Here is a 21,515-nt window from a genome sequence, read left to right on the forward strand (position 1 = left end):
TTCTGCGTGAAATGTCAAATACGTGATGAAAATCTCTGAAGACTTATTTTCTCCTGCAAGGAGTAACCTGCAAAGTTTCAAAGCCGATAATTAGAAACAACATTCTGACAAAGTAAATATGTCAATTTGTAACATAACTTGAACTGAAAAATTGAAAAAATTTAAAATAATTTTACATCCAAAACAATACTACTCTTGGGTCTCGAATATCCTTCAATGAACCCAAAAATTCATTCTTACCTTGCTTAATATGAGCGTACCACATATATGATTATAAAGTTCATTCTCATCTCACTTTCAAGCAGATCATGCATTCAAATGGCAATATAGTGGCATTGTAGGTGAGAAGGACAGTGCGAGAAATCAAATTTAGCGTTATTATGTCTAAACGCTAATACAAATATCGCAAAATGTAAAATACAGAGCTAAAACGCTTTGAATTTAAAGGTGATTTACTTTATCTTTTCTTTTTCAATCTCGTCTCATCTTTGTAACTGATGAATGCAGGACAGTCAGCTTGCAGAGTCTGCATACATGATCCTTATAGAATGCTTCACTGAAAAATTAAAAAGGAAACTAAAACATATGACATGACGAATGATGACTTCTTCATGCCACTGAGATTACACTATAATTGATACCTTCTTGGTATACAGCACAAAGTCTTGATCTCTCACCTATCATATGATAGCCATGAAAAATTCTACTATAAGTTGCATCCTTAAGTACAAGATCCCTTTCTTCCATTTTCGATATCAGCACTTCTGCTTCCTCCATTAGTACATCCTTGCATTGCTGCTCAACAAGCATCGTATATGTGTCCTGATCAAGTTCAACGCATCCCTCTTATCATCTTTTTCAGCAAATGCTTAGTTTCCAGCACATTTCCGATCGATCAATATGTTAAAAGCTTTAGTGGAAGCTATTCCCATGTGCAAAAAATTTCTCCTGAGCTTTCTGCAAGTTCCCGATCTTACAGCATCCATCAAGAAGAGCAATATAAATTATCCTATGCGGGGAAAGCCCCCTAAGTCTCATAGAGTCGAACAATCAAAAAGCCTCGGACAATTGTTCTCCTTTAGCTAAACCAGATATCATGATAGTGTATGTCACTCTATTTGGTCCCAAACCTTCTTTTAAGATGATATTGAATATCATTTTAGCTCTCTCAGTTTGACCTGCGTTAAGCAGCTCAACAATCAAGTAATTGCGAGTACGTAATTAAGTTGGGACGAATACCTCTGTTTTGCGATTCCTCGTAAAAGGTGAAGGCCTTTTCAATGTCAGAGTGTTTAACAAAATAACAGATGAGAGCTTCATAGGAGGAAACATCAGCAACCAGATTCTTGCCATGAAGTTCTGAAATGACTTCAGCTGCTTCTAGCATTTTTCCAGAATAATTCATCATTGAAGCTCTCCCGGGTATGAGCATTTCTCTTCCCATTCTTCATTATCATGTTTGGAAGAGAAGACATAGCCCAGTTGGGATCCTTGTTGCGGCAAAGACAATCAGTTATCATACAATAGGTTAACTCAACAGAGGCCAGATTTTTCTTCTTCATTTTTTCAAGCAGCTCTAAGGCAGTGACAACATTACCTCCTTGACAATGTCCCTCAATTAACAAGGTATAAGTTGTCGAATCAGGCTCGATACCTTCTCTAGTCATCTCATCCACAAGTTCATATGCCTTCTCCATCTTACCAAACTTGCAGAGCTCACAAAGAAACGTATTGCACAGGGCTAAATTAACACCTTTAGCATCCTTTATATCCTTCATTTTAAAAGCCCCATCCACATCATCATGTCTCAAGCAACAATCAAGTAAAGCTTCATAAGCAACTGTATCAGGCTTCACTCTCATCTCAGACATCTCAGCTAATACCATTATTGCCTCTCTAAATCTATTCGCAGCACAAAGCCCATTAATAAATGTGGTATAAATATGTCGATTAGGGACTAACGACTTGGAAAACATGTTTTTTTTAAGCTCAATTGCCTCATCCACATGCCCAGCTCTAAACAACCCCTTCATCAAAAACTTGTAGGCAAACATATTTGAACAAAGGCCCTTCTCTTCCATCTCAGTCAATACTTTCTTGGCATCACTAACATTCCCCTCACTACAATGAGCATCACCATACTGGAATACGTAAGGGCATTGAACATAACATTTGCTTCACGCATTGCATCATAAACTCGCCAAAACAATCTAAAGTTACTACCTTTCACAATTCATCAAACTCTTTACGGCAATTATCAATAGACTTCAAAACATCTAAAGGGGGGAAACCAAACATGATCACAGTTTCAAGATCAGAATTAGCAGGACAATACAAACCGTTACTACATAGAAGAGCAGCTAGAAATGAATGAATTTCCAGATCTGATTGAACACCCACTTTGTGTTTGGACCATTAGAAGAAACTGAGGAATTTAGACTGATATATTCCATTTTTTCATTAAATGTGTACGGATTTGCATTTCAATATCTTCTTAACTCACTACTATGGAACTAAAGGTTATCTTCATGGCTGAAGAAACCCCTAATCTCATGCTCCATGCATACTTCTTTGCATTTTCCTTCGTCCACTCTTAATAGTTAGTGTAACAGTACATTACTCGAGAAGAACTTGAGAGGTTGTTAATAACTGTCAAGGATTAGAGAACATAAGAGGTGGCTAGTAGTATGGAATATAGTTTACTAACTGTCAGCAGCAAACAAACTAAACAAAGAAGCAAATAAGCAAAAGAAATAAGGCATGTGGGCATTAATTTTAATGATTTTCTAAATCATCAGCTGTTATCTGTAGTTTGTTGGATTTTAATAATGTTATGAACTATTCCAATAAGTAGAGTGTTAAGAAATGAATCTTGGGCCTAACTCACCCCAAAAGCTAGCTCAGGAGGAGAGGATCACACAAGACCATATAAGGAGAGACTAAGGACCCCTGATCCTACCAAGTGGGACTCCAACATAGAGGAAGTGCCGTAGTCTTGTTAAATTAGCTTCTCACTGTGTTTTGAAACCACGTTCACTATATTTTTCAACTGACTTGCAAAAACTTGTACCCAAACAATTCTAGTGTAGCTACAATACTGAAATTTCAAGAAGTAGAGTGTTAGTTTCACTTCAAACTACCTTTGCATGTTTCACAATATAACAAGAGGAAGATAATACAGGATCTCTTGTTGCAGGGATCGGCTATATATTGGATCCTGATTTCTCCTTCCCTAAGATTGCAGCACCATATGCACAGGTTGAAAGATTGTCAAACAAACCATACAAATTATTTCTCACTTTCTAATACTTCTCAGAAAATTTGTCTCATACAAATCATTTCTCACGTTCTAATACTTCTTGAAATTGTGATCTTTTCAAGTCCGAGAGAGCAGCTCGGAAAGCTACAATTCTTCAAATGGAGATCATGTACACAGTTATAAGGGGTACCCTCCTAAACCTTGGTGTCACTTTTACCAGTCAAGGCAGTCAATATTTTGCAAATGGATCTTTTATTGGTGTTGGTGAGTTTTTAAGGACTATCTTTCAGGTTTAATGAATTTGCATTGCACTTGTTTTTGCTGCCACATTAACCTTATGGTTCTGTATGCAAGTGTTTTCCTGACTCTCTTAATTAGGTCCATGCAAAGAGTGAACAAACTTGATAAATTTGAGAAAATGATTTAATCCATTATACATTCCCTTCTCCCCTACCCCTTTTTTTGGCTTCATTTTTTCTTTTTTTCTTTTTTTTAATTTTGTGGGGGAGAGAGTGAGGGGCCCAGGCGCCAAAATATGACTTCTTGCGATATTTAGGAACCCTTTTTATTGTGTGGTGCAAGCATACTTGTACCAAAAACAATTTGGGAAAGGGGATAATAATGTTCCTTATATTTGTTACTATGTTCATATTTTTGTATGGCAATAAAATTCACGAATGCATGTATATAAGTATATTGCCAATTACTGTCTCTCTCCTGAATTACTCAATGATCCCAATGTATGTTTTTTTATTTTTTAGTTAGTGTAGGTTGGGTAGGGGGATGTGAAAACTATTTGATCAAACAGCTACTTCTTGCCTCCTATTCTCTCTCTTTGCAACTAGACTCTCTTCCGAGCTACTCCCGCTTTCTCGAAAGGCTGGCTTTCTCTCTCAGTGGTAAGGCTCTTTCCTTTTCTCTCAGAGAGTTGGGCAGCTCCGGAGCGCTATCCCTTCCCATTGACTTGATCTTCTGCATTTCTTCATCGTGTAACATGATGGATCCAGTAGGGGATTCGGGGGCGGGGCCTTTGGCTCAAGATCTAGGGTTGGGGTGGTTTGATGGGTGAGACTAATAGAAAGAAAGGACGGGGGGCAACCATGCATGGTACTATCGATAAAGCTACCGCGAAGGCTATGAACTTAGAAATGAAAAGCGATTTGAAGAAAAAGTCGGAACCCGGTCTTGACGCCCCTAAACAATAGCAATAGCATGAATCCTAAGCTACGACACGCGAAAGAATGGTTCCATGAATCATGGTCCCCCTCAGTACATCCCTTTTTTGCTTTTGGCCCTTTTTGTTTAGCTTTTAGAATCCTCTCTCTCTGATCCCCGACCGTAAGACCCTTTATGAGTAAGGTTAAACGAAGGCCGATGGTAAGTACGTTTTTTTCATTCACAAAAGAGAATAATTGAAACCTAAAATCCTAAAATGAAGAAGATTCTATTGATTCGAGCAGTAGTTGCTGACGAAGAAGAAGATAATGAAGCAAATTGGAATGAAACATGGGTATTGGAAATCTTAAAAACCCGTAGGTTCCCAATTTTAAAGCGGGAAAACTCCAGAGATTGCTTCAAAATAAGATCCTTGCATTGACCCTTTCCTGAACCAGAACCAGGGGAGGATGAGAGGAAAAGTGGATCAAAATGTCCCATCAATAAAGTTCGGGTGCAAGCAAGCGAAGTGGAATCTATTAGAATAAAAAATAGTACACCTCGATCAGTATAAGAATAAAGCCAGGAGGTTGGCAGGAAAGGTGACTTTCTTTTCCTTTTCAAAAAGCAGGTTCTAGGGCAAGTGAATTTGAAAGCAGTCTCTTTTAAAGAGAGTTAGAAAAGCCAATACAGTTGTTTCTTTGGAGGCAACTAAAAAGGTAGCGAGACTGACTGCAATTTCAGGAATAAATTGACTTTCGACTTTGCGGAGACCTGTGTTTTTGGTAAACAGTCGCTCTGGCCTGGTCACTGCGACCCCCTTTGTGAGGAGGCACCCCTGAGGGCATTGTATATCCAAGTCTTGTCAGAATGTCATCCAAAAGAATCTACTGAATCTACATTTGAATACCCATCTCAAGTCAAATCCGCTTCATAAAATGGGATACCCTTCTCCTATAGTTTTGGAAATGTTCGGCAAGCTCTCTTACCGATGTCCATGATGGTAGCAACTGGTCTAGTTGCATCCATGTTTCTAGATACTTGATCACACAAGTCTTGGATCAACTTTTGTCAAATAGGGGAATTGTGGTAAGTAAAATAGGATAATATAGGGTCGTCAAAACGACTAAAATCATAACATAAAAATGCATTGTGTCTTTAATCGTCAGGCAGGTGGCAACGACCAGGCAGTAGGCAGAGGAGGCTCCTTTACCAATCATTTTTTCCCTACCCATACCCTCTTTCTTTTTCTTTAAATAGAGAAAGTGGTGTCTAGATTCGCGGCGAGTCTTGTTGGCTGGCTTATGATGGTTTCCTGTCCCAATTCAACATATTTCTGTTTTTGCTCCTGCTTGGTAGCAAGCTTGTGTGCAAGCTTACACGGACTTAAAAGAGTACCTAAGGCGGATTAGTGGTTTATTTTCAAAAGGTATTTTCTTTACCGTAACTTTTAGACAGCTAACAGCTAATCCACTAATCATACAACTAATAAAATAAAGTCGGTCACTATTGAAACAGCTTATAAAAGTCGTTGCCTTGATCGGAGCCTGGTCTGGGATCGAGAATTTTCCCTCTAATATCAAAACTACGAATCTGAGGTTGAGGTCTAGCCTCTCTTTTCAGCGGAAGTTGAGCTCGTCGGATCTATTGCCCGTGATGTGAGTGATCCTTAACCCTGTCCCTTCTTATTGCTATTTGTTGAAAATGGATTTCAGACAATATGAACAACAATAACTCGACATTCTCAAGTTCACCAATTGAACAGGCATATGGTCGCAAAGTAGATCCATACCATTATAGTAGAAAGACAATAATGGTTGTGGATTAAAGTTGATTGATACCTAAGTTGGAACCTTAGGCGCCCCCTCCCCTTTCTAGCTCTTCTCGAATTTGGAGCATGAAGCGGTCTTGTGGATAGTTCTCCGGTTCGGGTACCAAGGAAACAAGCAAGAAAACATATGCGCATCCGAACTATTAGCTTCACTAATGCATGCCTGGGCTCGAGAGGCTTAGGGGCCTATACAATCTTCAATGGACCAATCAAACAATTGGTGTTTAAGCCTTTAACTTGATGTTAGAAGTCGACCTGAACTGGTTGGTCAAAAATTCCTAATCCATTTTCAGAAATGGCTCGTCCAAATTCGACTAGAAAAAAACAAAAAAAGGTAGTGTTCAATGAGCTCGAGATAGCTGCTGATGAGAGGAAGGGACGCCGGGTACAGTCTTTCTTTGGTTCCAGCCCCCCGGCACGAAGGATCAGAGAGAGAGAGGATCCTAAAAGCTAAAAGCCTAGAAAACGTCCCAAAGTCCTCTGAAAAAAGAGGACGACGGGGGAGAGGTTGTGCTTGACAGATGAGGACGGTGTGTGCGAAAGGGAATGACTGGCCCCCCTAGCATTGATTTAGGGGTCATCCTCGATATTTTGAAAGCTAGACCGACTTGCTCTTAAATCAAAAGCAGCAAGAGCAAGTAGGCTTTTCTCGGCAAGAACTATCTTGACTTTCATTCCAGGATTTGCAGTTCGATACATTTCCATTATGTTACCTAGCCAAACCCGCCACCTCATGTGCCAAAGTAAAACGGTTGTTCTTCCTTCTTCGCTCCTTTTTTTTCAACATATGCGGCGGCGAGTTACCAGAGAAGGGGGGACAACTCCTTTCTCCTTTGCCTTGCTCAATCTTCCTTTTCTGATTGAAAGTAGAATGGAATTTCCGATCTTGTACCCAAAGTGCGGTACAATTCACACCAACCCAAACTCCCTACCCTCATAAAAAAGAGTGACCCCCTTTGTTTGATTAGTCAGTTTTCAAGATGTTGACCCAAGTAGGCCTAGGCCAAGACAAGACATCTTCCCACCTTCCTTCACTCTGCAATAGCCCGACGACTCTTCTCTTCACAAGTAGGCTTGTCGCTTAGTCAAAGATGAGAATTATTTTTTTTTGAGATTTAAATAGAGATAGTCCTAGATCAAAATATTAGGAAACAAAGCAAGGAAAGTAGCATTGATGGAACGGGGGATCGCATCTTGTGGAATAGGGGGGTTCCTTGATATTAAGGTGTCACGGCGGTCGAAGATGGCCACAGGTGGAAGCAACTGATGCCTTGATCATTCAATTGACTCCTTGCTACCAATCCATGCTGCTTTAGGATAAACTAGATATGTTGCGAGAGAAACTGGATATTTTCCTATGGCTTGGACCCTTTCACTCGAGAACTCAAAGCGGGGAAAGAATTCTTCAACATAGTCACAAGAAGGTGGTCTACGACAACCCATTTGGACCCCTTAAAGGCTCTCAGTTGAGAAAATAATAGGAAAAATTCCTGGATCACCCGTGGAGAAGAACCAAAACAGAATGTTTCCGAAGTCCCTTTAGAGATAGGGACGAGCCAGGAGCTTACTTCGAGTATTTATGACTCCGGTGGTAACTGACAGGCGAATGACATGATTCTAGAGGAGTTACACGACGGCCATGTGATGATGCATCAAATAGATGCAAGGGCAAAATGACCTTTTGCAATACTAGCAGATGTTGAAGATTCTTGTTATAAAATTGGGTCATAAGATTCTCATTTATGATTTATTCGTTCACTAGCAAAAGAAGATTCTTGTTATAAAATTGGGTCATAAAACCTAAGGTACAGTTATAGAACCTATAATGGAGGAGAATGTCCCACACAATGATAAAGACAATCTAAGTGCAGCACTGATTTTGAGTACAAAAGCAGCAATAGCTTATTAGAAGGTAACGAATCTGAACCAATCAAACATTTGACAAGATAAAAACCAATGGAATGACAAAGTTCAGTGTTTGCTTCAATAAACTTGCTTTATCATATCATATGAATAAAGGAGGGAAACAATTGTAGATCCTTAAGAGGGATCAAGCCCGCACGTACTTCTTTACAAATATTATAAATCAGTTTTTCGTGATTAAGCTATCTATTGTCAGTATCTAGCAGCCTTCCAGAAATCATGCTAGTGTATGTGGCACTATTTGGTCCCAAACATTCTTTTAAGCAGCCCAACAATCAAGTGCCTGTAAGAACGTAAGTTCGGACGAATACCTCGGTTCTGTGATTCCTCGTAAAGGGTAAAGGCCTTTTCAATCTTAGAAGTGTTTAACAAAATAACAGATGAGATCTTCATAGAAGGAAACATCAGCAACCAGATTCTTGCCATGAAAATTCTGAAATGACTTCAGCTGCTTCTAGCATTTTTCCATTCACCAAGAGACCATGAAGGAGGACAAGATAGGCCTCACACACTTCCAAGAACCCCATAGCAAGCATACTTCTAAATACCCCAAAGGCTTCGCTTACCTAACAACTTTTGCAGTTCGCACTGATCAAAGCACTATAAATTGCTTTGTTGGGCTTAAACCCATGATGCAGCATCTGAAATAAATATCTATATGCGTTTCGCAACTGCCCTTTTGCACAATATCCAATAATAAAGGGTTCATAAGTACCCTGGTCAGGGTTTAGGCCTCTATCCAGCATTTCAACCAAGCAACTTTGAGCAGCTTCCATTTTCTGCGTCTCGCAGAGGCCCTTTATAAGAATATTGTAATGGGGAGTAGCTGGCACAATCCCATGCTCATGCATTGCCTCCAAAATCCCCCTCAACTGCTGTAAGTAGCCTTTACCAGTATAATTCATTAATAAAGTTCTCCAGGTATGAGCATTTCGCTTCCCATTCTTCATTATCAAATTGGAAGAGAAGACATAGTCGAGTTCGGATCCTTATTGCGGCAGAGACAATCAGTTATCATACAATAGGTTGACTCAACAGAGGCCAGATTTTTCTCCTTCATTTCTTCAAGAAGTTCCAAGGCAGTGGCAACATTACCCCCTTGACAATGTCCCTCGATCAACAAGGTATAAGTTATCGAATCAGGCTCGATACCTTCTCTAGTCATCTCATCCACAAGTTTATACGCCTTCTCCATCTTACCACACTTGCAGAGCCCACGAAGAAGCGTATTGCACAGGGCTAAATTAACACCTTTAGCATCCTTTATATCCTTCATTTTAAAAGCCCCATCCACATCATCATGTCTCAAGTAAGAATCAAGTAAAGCATCATAAACAACTGTATCAGGCTTCACTCCCATCTCAGACATCTCAGCTAATACCATTATTGCCTCTCTAAATCTATTCGCAGCACAAAGCCCATTAATAAATGTGGTATAAATATATCGATTAGGGACTAACGACTTGGCAAACATGCTTTTTTTAAGCTCAATTGCCTCATCCACATGCCCAGCTCTAAACAACCCCTTCATCAAAAACTTGTAGGCAAACATATTTGAACAAAGGCCCTTCTCTTCCATCTCAGTCAATACTTTCTTGGCATCACTAACATTCCCTTCACTACAATGAGCATCTGCCATACTAGTATACGTAAGGGCATTGAACGTAATATTTGCTTCACGCATTGCATCACAAACTCGCCAAAACAATTTAAAGTTACTACCTTTCAACAGATCCGTCAACAAACGATTACAATACAACAAACTAGGAACACAATCAAGTTCTTTATTATGAGCAAAAACAACAGTAGCAGCTTCAAAAAAGTACCCTTTTTCCCTATACTTATCCATCAAGAACCCAAATATCACATTGTCAAACTTCCTCAACTCATCAAACTCTTTACGACAATTATCAATACATTTCAAAACGTCTAAAGGGGGGAAACCAAACCTGATTACAATTTGAAGAAGAGAATTAGCAGGACCATACAAATTGTTACTACATAACAGAGCAGCAAGAAATGAGTGAATTTCCAAATCTGATTGAATACCCACTTTGTGTTTTGACCATTGGAAGAAACTGAGGAGGCGTTCAAGGTGATTACTCAATTGATCTTGGTGAAGAACAGACCGAACCATATCTGGGTTTAGCTTCTTTTTCAAGCTTGAGGATTTAATGAGGCTTTTCCAGTTCTTGTTTTTCAGAATTTCTGTGAGTTCTTGAACCAAGATTAGGTTGTTCTGGGGAAGCTGAGAATTCGAGTAATGTCTGTTAAATGTAGTTTGTTCAATACATCTTGTGATTCTTCTATGAAAAATCCTCCACATTGTTCTTTTTGGGGTTTTTCAGTGGCTAAAAACAGTGGAGAATTGACTAGGTTGGCAACAACTAGGCCAGGAGAAACCTAGAATTGCAATTTTAAAAAGTTTCCACAAGTAATTTTTTTCATTTTTGGTTCCAAAGATATTACTCTTCCGTCTCAATTTAAGTTTTTTAGTCAAACTGAGAATAAAATTTAATAAATGAATGCGATTTTTAAATCTTATAATTTTAATTAAATAATATTTTTAATCTTAAAATTAAAAAACTTACTAAATATAAAATAAATTTATGGGACAGACTAGAAAAAAGTAAGTGAAGGATGGAAGGATTGGTTATGCGTAATTTGATAGTTTTGATATTACTCTTTAAAATTATATCAAAGTAATGAATTAAAATCGTTCTAAACTATCACGTTTTCATTAATTTCATACATAATTTTTTTTTAATTTAAGTTATTTTTGAACAAGCTTTTTAAAAAAAATTGAAATAGCCTCGAAATTGGCCGTGGTCAATTTACAACTTTCAGGTGTTAATTGGTTTGGATACAAGTTGTACTGAGAGTAGTTTTTATTGTTTGGTTGGTTTGTCATATTCAAAATTATATTTATTGTATAAATCTAAGAATAAGTTGTTTGTTTACAAAAATACAATTAATTTATTTAGTTTGTTTTTACATTTACTTAGCAAGATTTAGTTATTCATTCTTAAAAATAAAATTTTCATCTTATCTAACTAAGATATTTTTGTGTATGCATTTTCATGATTGTGCCGTATATTTTTTTAATTAAATTTTCATCTTATTTAACTTTAAAATAAAATTTCCATATTATTTAGCTTTAAATAAAATTTTCATCTTATCTAACTTAAAAATAAAACTTCCATCTTATTTAGCTTAAAAATAAAACTTCCATTTTAAGTTTATTAACGTAAAATAAATTTTATTATTAAAATTATCTACATTTTAAAGTTATTTACATTTTAATTGATATATAAAATATATTTTTTAAGTGAGCAATAAACTAGTTAATTAAAATATGTAATTTAGTAGTGAAGTGAACATTTTAAGAGAAATCAAAATATAAATAAACATAAGAATTAGACAATTAAATTCAACTTATAATATATTCATAAATAGAAATTGTATTTATAAAATATAATTTTTTAATAGAAAATATATTATCATAAAACCAACAATTAATTAAGGTTATGAATGTTATTATAAATGTGGTTAAAAATTATGTTAATACACATGAATGTAAAAAGTGGTATATAAAAGAGAGTTTAAGGGGGGTATTTTTATTATTTAACATACTTTATTCCAGGATAAGTTATCATGGATTACTATTCCATTCTCAGAAATGGATAACTTAACCTAGTACTAATTGTTAATCATGCGATAAGTTATCACATCCTTTTCAACTAAATGAGAGATTAAAGGACACTTAAAAATTATCCCGTGATTAAACCATTTTATCCATCACACGACTTCTTAGTACATTTTTATTAGTTTCATACTATAACCAATTTACGTTACCCATTATCCATTGAACTATAACTTTGAGGTGTTAAACCCCCATTGCTCATTCTATGTTATGTAAATGTATTTAAGCTCCCAGAAAGCTTTTTAAAATGTCAAATGGCATAACACGTGTTATTTAATGCTCTACAAATACAAGTAATCAAATTTAGATTTTTGAAGCATACATATAAAAGTTAGCAAGGATAATTTGGTATTTTGCCCCCAATAAATGATGTTTAAAATACTGAGGATAAATGGTAATTTGGGGGGATATAAAAGGGTAAGTCAAACAAGGAATTGAAGTAACATGTGAGAATCTGTTTCTTAATCTGAATTTCAGGTTTTCAACCACAAACAGAAACCATGTCTCTTATCAAAACAAATGAAATTAACTTTCTACCCAATGATGAATAGGATTTACAAGTATCATGTAACTCTTACAACAACAACATATCTAGTGAAATCTCACAAGTGGGGTCTGAGAGGGTAGGATGTACGCAAACCTTACCACTACCTCATGGAGATAGAGAGTCTGCTTTCGAAAGACCCTCGGCTCAAAAGTCACAACCCCAAGTAAGAGAAAAAAATAATATATATAGTATAATGGCAAAAAAAACGAAAAGCAATGCAAATTTTACAAGACAAGAATAATAACGATAGCAAAGTAATGTGATAATCAAAGGCAATAGCAACACAACTATAATGACACACCTAGACCTACGACCAACCCTAAACCGACACAATACAAGACGTCATTCTATCCCTACTAGCCTTCTACCCTAATCTGCGACCTCCACTCCTTTCTATCTAAGTCATATCCTCGATGAAATGAAGTAGCGCCATATCTTATATAATCACCTTTCCCCAATACTTTTTCGGTCTACTCCTACCCCTCCGCATAACCCCCAAATTCAACCGCTCGCACCGCCTAATTGGAACGTCTACACCCCTCCTCTACACATACCCAAACCATCTCAGTCTCGCTTCTCTCAACTTGTCTGCCACAGAGGTCACTCCCACCTTCTCCCGAGTAACCTCATTCCTAATATTATCACTCCTAGTGTGTCCAATGTCCATACATCCATCTCAGCATCCTCATCTCCGCAGCATGCATATTCTGAACATGAGAGTTCTTTACTGGACAGCACTCCACTCCATATAGCAACGTCGGTTTAACCGTCATTTTGTAGCACTTACCTTTAAGTTTAGGTGGTACATTCTTATCACACAGAACTCCAGAGGCAAGACTCCATTTCATCCATGCTGCCCCAATGCTATGCGTGACATCATCGTCGATGTCCTCACTATGCTAGATGATGGATCCAAGATATTTTATCGAATTTGACTTTCCAAAATCAATGTTGCATGGATCATTCGCTTGCCTACATGTACCCATGTCGAAAAGTTGATATATGGATATGGGTACTCATATGAATTCTTCAAATTACACTACAAATTAGCAAAAACTGCACATTCCCATACTAAATACTTACATCTATCTGTATTTGATATGTACCTATATTAACAGGCATTAGAAATCTACAAGAAAGCTTGACAGCTAGCTGAAGTGTCCATAAATATCAATCATGTTAATCCCAAATCAGTTTGGATCGACCATATAACTCCTGTATATCCATTAAATAATTTTTGACAATTTATGATTTCAGTACATAATTTTCACATTTGACATCCTCTTTCAGAGTAGTCAAATACATACTAGGCATGTTCCCAGAGTATCATAGTCCAAACCAGATATTGCTTCTTCAAGTACATCTTCTTTTTTCTCTTTTTGTCATATATACCTCTTCAACTATCCAAGTTTTTTAGAAGCAAACATCAGCTACCCAGCAAAAAAAGCATTCACTTGGCACATAAGAAATGAAATCATGATAACTGAAACGCAATGCTTTCTTATGTCTTCCATCTTCTAACCTCCGTCTTAGCTTCAATCATACATCACAATACTCCCTCCAGATATCCAAATTATTTCACAAAGTTACGCATCATGAATCTGTTTCAATGCATTAGACTGGCATCTTAATCCATCAGATTGTCACAATCATGAATTACTTTTCCCAGGCATTTAGCTAAACTCTCAACATTGGTAGGCTGGTCTTAAGCATCTATTACACTATTGTTAATTAATTTCCTCTTTCAGACTAGACAAGTGTGTATTTCGACATATCTACTCTTTGAAAGAAGTATTTCAGCTACTCTCAAGTATATTCTTGAATCTTGACATCAAGTTGTTCGACTAACTTTCCTAGCAAAGATTTAACATAAGCCGAAAAAGAACAGTGGCATCTGCCTATCTTTTAAGAAGCAGCAAACTGGAGCCACAACAACCATGTCAAACTGCAAAAGGTCAGATGAATGTGCCACTAAACAGATAATCCTTCCATCCCAAGGTTTTCTCTCCTTTCCTTCTTTGATGTCTGTTGCTTTTTCCACAGATAGAACTTTTCATTCCAAAAATACCCATAACTTAAGGTAAAGGGCATTATTCTTGAAAACCTTTTATAAATGAGGGCAATAGTAAACTCGACATTGTAAACTTCGACTTCTTAATTTTGTGAAAGATCTATAGTGCCACTACTTATAATTTATGGAAGATACTATGTAAGTGAAAATTCCACGTAAATCTTTCAATTTAAGAAAGAAATATGGCATGCCATTCACATTGACACCTCACAGAAGTCTTGTGTCTCATGGTAACTACATCGGCAGAGAGGCCATATAATGACACATTTTTCTAATCTCAGCAAAACGCAATTTTCTTTGGTTGAAACCAAGGAATACCTTATCATTGATATAACATGCAGATAGCATAATATATTTCCCTTAAGTTTCACAGATCTACATAAACCCCCAGTATACGTTTTGCTTAGTTATCCAAGGGAGAAGTAGAGGATACAGAAATATTCACTACTTCCATGGTTTATAGAACTGGTAATCAAACAGTCCTGGAAACAAGAGTTTATCACAGGAAGTGAGATCAAGTTTAGGACTTAGGAGATGGACCCAAGTCACCCAACAGATGATCTGATTCAAAAGTTCCTTTCAATGCAGTAAAAAGACAGGAACTAACTGTTGTTTCATTTCACAAATGTTAACGTACAAACTCAGGGAGCAAATTTTATCATTTTCTTGTTGATTAGAAAAGCAACTCCAAATTGCAGACGGCAAAAATATGGGGGCGACGAGACTATGAACCTTGTTCTTAGAATATAAGCTTCAAAACACAGGGAATGTCAGAAATGACATCTTATACATTACAAATTGCAACAACTGAGGCAAGCAAATTGTCCCAAGTAGAGTTAATAGAACATATAAGTCCTTTGCCTAGGGGAGGAAAGGAAATGCAATCAAACCAATTCTATGCCTGCTTCTCTCACTGAATCAATAACTGCTTTGACCTTTCCATGGGATCTTTGTTCTTTCTTAAAGAAAACAGATATGGCAGGAACTCCTTTAGCCTGCAACCGCTCTCCCAACAACTTGCCTATTTTTGCTGCAGCAACATCTCTATTATTTTCTTTTGATTCTACCATGGCAAGCCTTAAGACTTTCTCTTGTGTACTTGCAGAAGCAGCCACTGTTGCCGTTGGTGTGTGAACTACTTGACCATTTACATACTTGTTTGTGAAGTGCATCCTCAACACGTAAGGTTTGAGATACTTTAGCAGTCTGTCTGGCCTAACTGGTGGAGGAATCACCATTTCTGCTTGAGGAAACAAAGATGTATCAAAAGAAGTATCATCAAGGAGGTTAATTGAAATATGAAAACATATCAGATAGAGCTCAACATTCAGCAAGTACTTCTCATCTTCGAGAAATACAGTTTGGATTCTCACTCTGGAGCTAATTAGTACTACTTGTGACAGAGAGCTAAAGTTGGGTACAAAGCAACCTTCTATATGATGGCTTAACAGATTTAAGTGACAAATCAAGCAAATAAAAAAGAGTTGAGCAAGATGTACAACTTGACAAATCATTTAAGACTCGCTTTCATCCTTCACTTTTATTGACCAAGGGAAGTTCTTTTTACCAGACTCTTGCAAGCTTCAGTTAAAAATAGAACCAAATCCCCAGTAGGGTACTGAAAATGAACCACATCATCAAGGAAGTTATGGACAAGCAAGAACCCCCTAATGTTCAAATCTACTCTTAGGCAATACCATTTTCTCCAAAATTGTGATGCTCCTCTTAAATATATTTTCTTTTTTCTTTTTAATAACATCGGGGTTTTGGTCTCACTTGTGCGCACCTCGACTAATTCTAGCGTGATACCTGCTACCTCGCACCAACACAAATGTCGAGTAACTCTGTCTACCAAAGTTTGAATAGATCAAAAGAAATCAGTGTTTTTGGCTCTGCTAGAATTTGAACTTGAAACCTCAAGGTTCTCAAACTCACTTTATTGACCACTAGGCTACACTCTTGGGTGCAAGCTCCTCTTAAGCATATTTGAAAAATAATGTCTCATTTCAGATCAAGAGAGGTAATGTCCCATTTATTTCCTTTTACAATTATGTGGACAACATAATAGGAAGATGGGTCTGAGATTAAGGCAAACGCAGGTAGAAAACAACATTAAGGGAGCATGTAAGCTTGTCCGGCAAGGTACAAACTGGGATGGGCAGATTTAGGGTTTCACGAAGACGGTGCACTATTATGAATAAGTGAACTCATTATATTTTAAAAATTATTTTATTTTTAAAAATTTTGATATTCTTTTACACACACACACACACACACACACATATATATATATATATATATATATATATCTAAATTCCATGTCCAAATTGTGGATCAGTTGAACCTATTGACTATAAACTACATCTTCCACTGCTACTAGTTTTAGTATAGGCAGTTCGTTTAATTATACAAAATTTTACGATGACAAAATAAGAATAGGAATTTCAATGCATCATACTTCAGATTTTTGAAAGAACAAACCAAACAAAGAAAGAAAGAGAAAATACGAAAGTACATAATCAAAATACAAGAAGGGACACCAAAGTTACTCTTATTGACTCTCCTTTTGTTTGTCTACATATGCTATGAGGAAATAACCAAAACAATTTTGACAATCTAGCTCATTATGGATGGGATTCCTTAGATTAAGACCGGTAATGTCGTATACTATGACCGAGAAAAGGAAATTACCAATAGAAACTCATTATCATTATTTTTGTTTCTTGATTGTTAGAAAACTCATCATTTTTATGATCTTAAGGAATCTTCTAAAGTGGGTTGATACCTCATTTTTTATAATAGAAATAAGATTGTAAATCTAAAAGGATTATCGCATAGATACCACAATTGATGAAAAAATAGATCTGGTCGTTCACTACCAATTCTTTTCATTTTCAATTCAGGAAGATGATCCCAACCCTGTCGGACATAGCTCTCTTACCGGTTTTGAACTTGAATGGATAGACTGAAAACTAGAAACATATTCTTTGAAAGAAAGAGGATATCCTTGCATCATCTGAAACACACATGTCTCTATCTTTCATCTCTTTGGTTTAATTTAAAAGCTATAACTGACTTGGACAGCATGATTAATTTCATTAGCTCCCTACTAACTATTGCAATTTCACTTACCAGCACCGCTCTCTGGATGTTGACTATTAACTAATGAACCTTACTTTTCTCAATCAAAAAAAAATGGCACCTTATTCCTCCTAAAAGTATGTTATATCTTTAACTGAGAAACGAGAATGCCAAGTTTGGACAATTAACTGTGGGATTTCATTTTTGCTCATAAAAGGTGGGTTTAAGGCTATGAAGACCAATTGTTGTTAATTTTACAATTTTTTCCCCTTCCCTTGTTAATTCTAAGTTTATTTATTTAGATGTTAAGATCAATATGTTCCTCCATGATGTCAGTTTGCAATCAGTGGACTTCCAAAAACAGAAATCAAGCAGCTTAAGCTGCAGTTACTATTTGCTCTTCTACTAATGACATGACTCTTCGAAATTCTAGTATAGCACCAGTTAACTACTCAATCTATTCCACCTTAACACTTTCGACGTTTGCAACAATATGCCTGTGCAACAGTAGTTACTCTCTCAGCCCAAAATGATAGTGTATTGTCTTAGAGAGTACTGAAAACAGTATCATAAGAAACCTAGAAAAAACAAAATGAAGGGGAGAGGGAGGAAAATGCTCTACTTTTCTTCACTTAATTCCTTAAGGATTCCAATTTCTGAATGCATAGGCTATACACTTTAAAAGAAAAGCATATTTGATAAACTAATTCCTCTAGCGAGAAAAACAATGGAGTCAAGAACTAGCTCGGAGTTTCGCCATCTTGTGTAATCCAGAGCTAGTTCTTAAGTCTATTTTCCAGTTCTAGAGGATTTGGTTTATCAAGTATGCCTTTCTTTCAGATATATAATGGTTCCCATATAGGTGTTACGAAACCTCACTTCTTAAGGAATCTAGATCCAAGGGAGAAAAGTTCAAAATTCTAACCAGACATGCTGCTATCCTGTGATTTTTCTTTGTAGATTAACTGATAAAGAACTAGTCAATTATTTAAAAATAGAAGTTATTCGGTTAAATTAATTATTATGTACACTGTATAAGAAAAAACAAACGAAACAGGCCCAGAAATTTTCACCTCCTAGAAAACATCATCTCAATGTTTCATCACTTCCTGTATGACAATCTCTGTCAGATACCATATTTACCGTTCTTACTAATTCTTAAAAATTCAAGCTTTAACCAGCAAATGTCATCTCATCTTCTTCCAAACGAAAATATTAATATTTCCCAGGAGCCCAATACAAATTGCAGCAAAAACAATTTTTAATTCTTGGGGGAAATTACAAAATTTCATACAAACAATCCATTGAACTGATAGCAAGTACTACTCTATGAAGGCATAAGAGAGAAAAGATGAACCTGAGATAATAAGAATCTGTCGCCGTCGCCGTCGCCGTCGCCGTCGCCGGACAGTAGTTGCTGTCGCTCAACCTCATTCACGCTTCACAAAATCAAAAATGTCTTAAAAGGGATCGGCTTGGGTTAATGGATCGGGCGTTACCTTAAATGGTTCTTAATGAATAACAAAAAGCTTTCATTTTGATCCTGTATTCTAAATCTAATAAATTTATTTATAGACCTCAAGACTAACAAAATCCAACATTATTGTTTTCTTGGGAAATAGTACGCCCGGTCAAAGTCCGGCCTTTCGCTAGCTCCAAAGAAAAATGATATGAAATATAACACAATTGTTTTTATTTTCTCTAAGGAAATTTACTATTCTCAAAATGGTGTTCATTGGAGTAATTTGTCATACATTAAGAACCATTTCAATCAAGTAAAATATATTATGGATCAAAATATGCAATTTGAATTTTTAAATTGTATTTTTTGTTATAAACATAAAAAAAAAAAATCACCAGTTGTGAATACTATCAAAATTGCTTTAATTTTTTATACAATTTTACCAAATAAATAAAAGTTCACAACAAAAGTATAATACACTATCATAAAATTATTCTAAAAACAATACAACATTTATTGATCGAATTTCAGTTTAATAAAGTAAAAAATTGAACATGAGTAGTAGTGTATTACTCTTTAATAAAAAAAATTGAACTTGGTCTATCATTAGTAATTGTATCATCATGTTCATATTATGTGAACATTTCATCAGTCCTTTCGTATTCTCGCAAAAAATTATGTAGATATAAAATGATGGGTTTTTCTTTTACAAAATATATACTTGTGGATCAATTTTTGTATTTCAAAAATGTAAAATCATGATATAAAATTTGATGTTGAAACACTGATTCATCTCATGATTTCAAATTACGAGGTGAAATTACATGTCTAAATGCCTACTACGTTTGCCAAAACAAAAAGATTTGATTTTAAAAAAGTGTACTTTGCCAAAACGACTTGTCACGCCCCGAGAGGGTACTCTAGGCGTGGCTGGCACTCGAAGACCATTGTTGGCCCCAAGTGAACCACTTGGCCTGATTACTCTTTCAATCATTCTGCGGAAGACTCAGTCCAATAACAAGGAGACTTTCAAGTGGTCTAACCAATCAATACTCGATAAAGGAATAATTTGAAATTAAACAATCTTAAAAGTCAACTCAATCTCATAAGAAATAGTTTTCATAAAACAGACTCAAAAGGACCTCAACTCAATCTATGTCTGCGAAGTCTCTATCACTATCAAGAAGGTACCGAGACAAGCCCATGGCTACCTTAAAGAAACTACTCATAAGCAACGAATGAAATAAATATGATTCCTCAGAAAGTAAGGAGATCTCACCACTATCAGGAAGAGAATAAATCTTCAATGGAGCGCTTGTTAATGATCTCTAGCACCTGTATCTGCATCATAAAATGATGCAGACTAAAAGGCATCAGTACATGGAATGTACGAGTATATAAAATAATTGGGAGGAAAATACGATCAACAATACTCAACCTCAACTCAAAGAACTCAACCCGAAAAATACTCAACTCAACTTAAAGAACTCAACTCTGAAAGTACTCAACTTAACTCGATAAACATGTAGTTTAAAATTAAACAGTGCTTTGAAAATGGACTCAATCGTATGCAACTCAACCAAATCAACCATTCATTTTTAGGGAGTTTCTCTAACCGATAACTATCACTTATGAGTTAGTGATGATACAACATTTTGCACTGCCGTTGCTGCAACTGTCCAATAACTTGCCAAGGTAAGGGACGCTCAACTCACTGGATCCATACTCAATCAAGTCCATCGTTTTGGGACTTAGAGGCAAAGCCTCTATCCTACGTTGGTTACGTAGCTTATGGGCTTACCTCATATCGGTGCTCCCAAAATACTTTATTATGCTCATATACATCAAGTGAGTAAAATATTCAAAATACTCATTGAGTCTCTTTTGGACTTAGCTCAAAATTCAACTCATCTCAACTCACCTCTTCTCTTTAAATTTGATACAATTTCAACTCAATCTCAAAATAGATGTTTTAATATAATAATGCTCAACTCGTTTATACTCAAAATATTCATATCCAAAATAACAAAATTTAAGAATTTCTCTGACTCAATACATTCTCAAATATATATTTCTAAAGAACATATGTGAATTCTCAGCTCTTTCATACTCAAAATAGTAGTTATGGGATCCTCAAAAGTCAACTCTTTCTCATTCAAAAACCTTTACAAATCATATTTTAAAAACTCCATCACTTCATAATATAACAAAAAATGAAATCTCAATTTGAGTTCATGTGAATGAGACATGAATGTATACCTCAATTACTCAACTCAAAGACATCTTCAATACATATGAATTTATAAACAAAACTCAATAGAAATTATAGATAACTCAAGAACCCATTTCATGGAACCTCAAAACTTAATCAACTCAACTCAATAAAGATGTAGGGCACAAGGATGAACTCAACCCAACGTTATGAGTAGCCTTACATACCTGGAATAAAGATTATCTTACCGAAAATCAAGGATCTAGCTTGT

The 21,515-nt window shown here is 36.1% G+C and overlaps 1 protein-coding gene and 1 pseudogene across 1 annotated transcript; both read right to left on the reverse strand.

The window, feature by feature from the left end:
• Nucleotides 1-3: 3 nt before the first annotated feature.
• On the reverse strand, nucleotides 4-10,624 carry LOC129892708 (pentatricopeptide repeat-containing protein At5g61990, mitochondrial-like; annotated as a pseudogene).
• A 4,573-nt stretch (nucleotides 10,625-15,197) lies between these two features.
• LOC129893458 (uncharacterized) lies at nucleotides 15,198-19,217 on the reverse strand. Its single transcript, XM_055968994.1, has 2 exons — nucleotides 18,928-19,217; nucleotides 15,198-15,729 (listed from the first exon to the last, which is right to left on the reverse strand). Exon 2 carries the CDS (start codon nucleotides 15,725-15,727, stop codon nucleotides 15,374-15,376), a length of 354 nt encoding a protein of 117 aa, XP_055824969.1. The 5' UTR covers nucleotides 15,728-15,729; nucleotides 18,928-19,217; the 3' UTR covers nucleotides 15,198-15,373.
• Between the last annotated feature and the right edge of the window lie 2,298 nt (nucleotides 19,218-21,515).

This window comes from Solanum dulcamara, chromosome 6 (genome assembly GCF_947179165.1).
Source record: "Solanum dulcamara chromosome 6, daSolDulc1.2, whole genome shotgun sequence".
Classification (NCBI taxonomy): domain Eukaryota; kingdom Viridiplantae; phylum Streptophyta; class Magnoliopsida; order Solanales; family Solanaceae; genus Solanum; species Solanum dulcamara.